The 2,023-nt window shown below is 45.0% G+C and overlaps 1 protein-coding gene across 5 annotated transcripts in view; it reads right to left on the minus strand.

Moving 5' to 3' along the window:
* The window catches only part of DOT1L (DOT1 like histone lysine methyltransferase), a 72,728-nt gene that overhangs the window by 43,381 nt on the left and 27,324 nt on the right, over positions 1 to 2,023 (minus strand). For 4 of the 5 annotated variants that reach the window (XM_035899751.1, XM_035899750.1, XM_035899749.1 and 1 more), the window contains exon 7: positions 1,078 to 1,140. In XM_035899751.1, coding sequence (XP_035755644.1) covers positions 1,078 to 1,140 — 63 coding nt within the window. The remainder of the gene's footprint in view (positions 1 to 1,077; positions 1,141 to 2,023) is intronic. The other variant, XM_035899752.1, reaches the window with a different exon arrangement.

A 2,023-nucleotide genomic window follows, 5' to 3' on the forward strand; every position in this document is an offset into this window, starting at 1 on the left:
ATCCATCCAGCCTCTTCCTCAACCATAGGAAAGTGGCAGGAGAAGCATAAATCCATGTATTTTCAAAACTCCCAGTGGGTTGCTGTTGTACTATGATTACCTACATTTCCTCACTGGAAAGCGATTAACTAGGGAGCAGATCTTCTTAATGACATTTAAGAAGGGGGAGAAAAGGAAAAGGGGAAGGAATGACACAAGGCAGTGTATGAATGTGCATGCTTCACACGATCATTATAGAGTGGAAAACACATCCACAATGATTAAGAAATATTCGGAGGAAAGGGAAAGCTATTTCAACATGTGGCCCTAGCCCTGAGTAGAGAGATCCCCCGCGACAACCCATTTACTCCTCCCGCTCTAGCTCCACCCTCAGAGTATCTAATTCCAACCCTTTCCACATGAGAACTAAGCTCCCACCATCCTTCCCAAGCCCACAGCCCACCCCTTACCTCCAACTACAAGCCACCTATCCTGGAGTTTTCTGCTCTAATCTGACAGTGCTGGCATTCATCCAGAACTTCAACCCCATGTTCCCCAGTGTTGAAACCCCTGCCATCCCATCCCCTCCTCCACTGTCCCAGGTGACCACACCTTCACCTGTCTGCAAAGCCAAAGCTTCAGTTTTTTTTTTTTTTTTTTTTTTTTTTATTTAATTTCTATCAGGAGATTTCAGAAACCCAAGGAGAAGCTGTCATTTTCAACAGTCTACCCAGCAGAACCCCCACACCATGGCGAGGGGAAAAAAAAAAAAAAAAAAAAAAAAAAAAAAAAGATTTAATACAAACAGAAGACACATGGCAGCCCCAGTTGAAATGACAGTGTTTTAGAAGAATAAATCCTCCAAGAGCTTCTGAAAAGACCTGGAAGTGCTCCCAATAACACCATACCACATGTCAAGCAAGACAAAGAGAGGAGCCTGGGAGGATGTCTTGGAGAACATTATCCTAGGGACCAAGATAAAAGCCAGGAAGCAGATATGGCTCATATGGCTGTTTGGCTGGTGAAAGGCTGAAGAGGACTTTGCAAATTCTGTACATCAGCATGGATCACAAAGTTTTTCAGCTGAATTTCACTCACTGTGTATTCTGCATGTTTTTTCCCATACCATTTCATCCACTTTCTGAACTCTCTGTCCATCGTCTAGAAGAGGAAGGAAAAACAAAACCACCCATTAGGACATCTCGTGTTACCAGTTACATCGCAGTGAAAGGAGGTGCAGCTCTGACAGCGTTCATTGCCCCCCAAGACTTTTTGGTTGGTTGGTTTGGGTTTTTTGCCATTAACACTCAAAGGACAGGCAGACAGACAACTTGTGTAGTTCAGTTTCCTTAGAAAAACCTTTGCTTCATCAGGGTCAAGTCAAAGCTGGCATCTTCTTCTCTCCTCCTTTTTCACCAAAGTTACATGTTATAAGCAAGTCAATTTGAGTTGACACTGCTCAGCACTAAAAATGGCGAAACCTGAAGTAGCTACTGTGGTGTGGGACGTAAGAACGTAATCCCACAGCGAGTAGGAGGCACTGACTGCAGCCCAGTCTAAGCCCAGATAGCAAAGGAACAGACAGGATAAAGACAGGTCTGCTAGGGTGAATGAGAACGCAGAAAGCGGCATGCAAAGCATTGCGACAGCAAACGGAAGGAGCATCGCGCTTACTGGAGCAACCAGGAAGAATGCTTCAAACTACACCTAAACAGACGAGGGCCACAGAGGATGGAAGGCTGCTACTCCCCAACCAGGTAGCTGGCACCGGTTTCCCATTGCTCAAACATAGCAGAAAAGAACCAAAAACCCCCTACATCAAGACAGCTTGCATCTCCACAGCTACAAAATCTGGTCCCCATCTATATAAATTGACAATATGCAGGGCAGGTCATTACTTTAGAGTGGCAGTGAGGGTCCAGCTACACATATACAACATATTTGCAAATGAAACTCGAGTATCTTGGAAGACGGAAAAAAAACCCCTCCTGATCTTCAGGATTTGACTCCACACATGGGAGGGCCCAAATCTGGAGGTAGTGGG

The sequence above is a fragment of the Egretta garzetta genome, unplaced genomic scaffold, assembly GCF_000687185.1.
Source record: "Egretta garzetta isolate BGI_Z169 unplaced genomic scaffold, ASM68718v1 scaffold418, whole genome shotgun sequence".
NCBI classification, from domain to species: domain Eukaryota; kingdom Metazoa; phylum Chordata; class Aves; order Pelecaniformes; family Ardeidae; genus Egretta; species Egretta garzetta.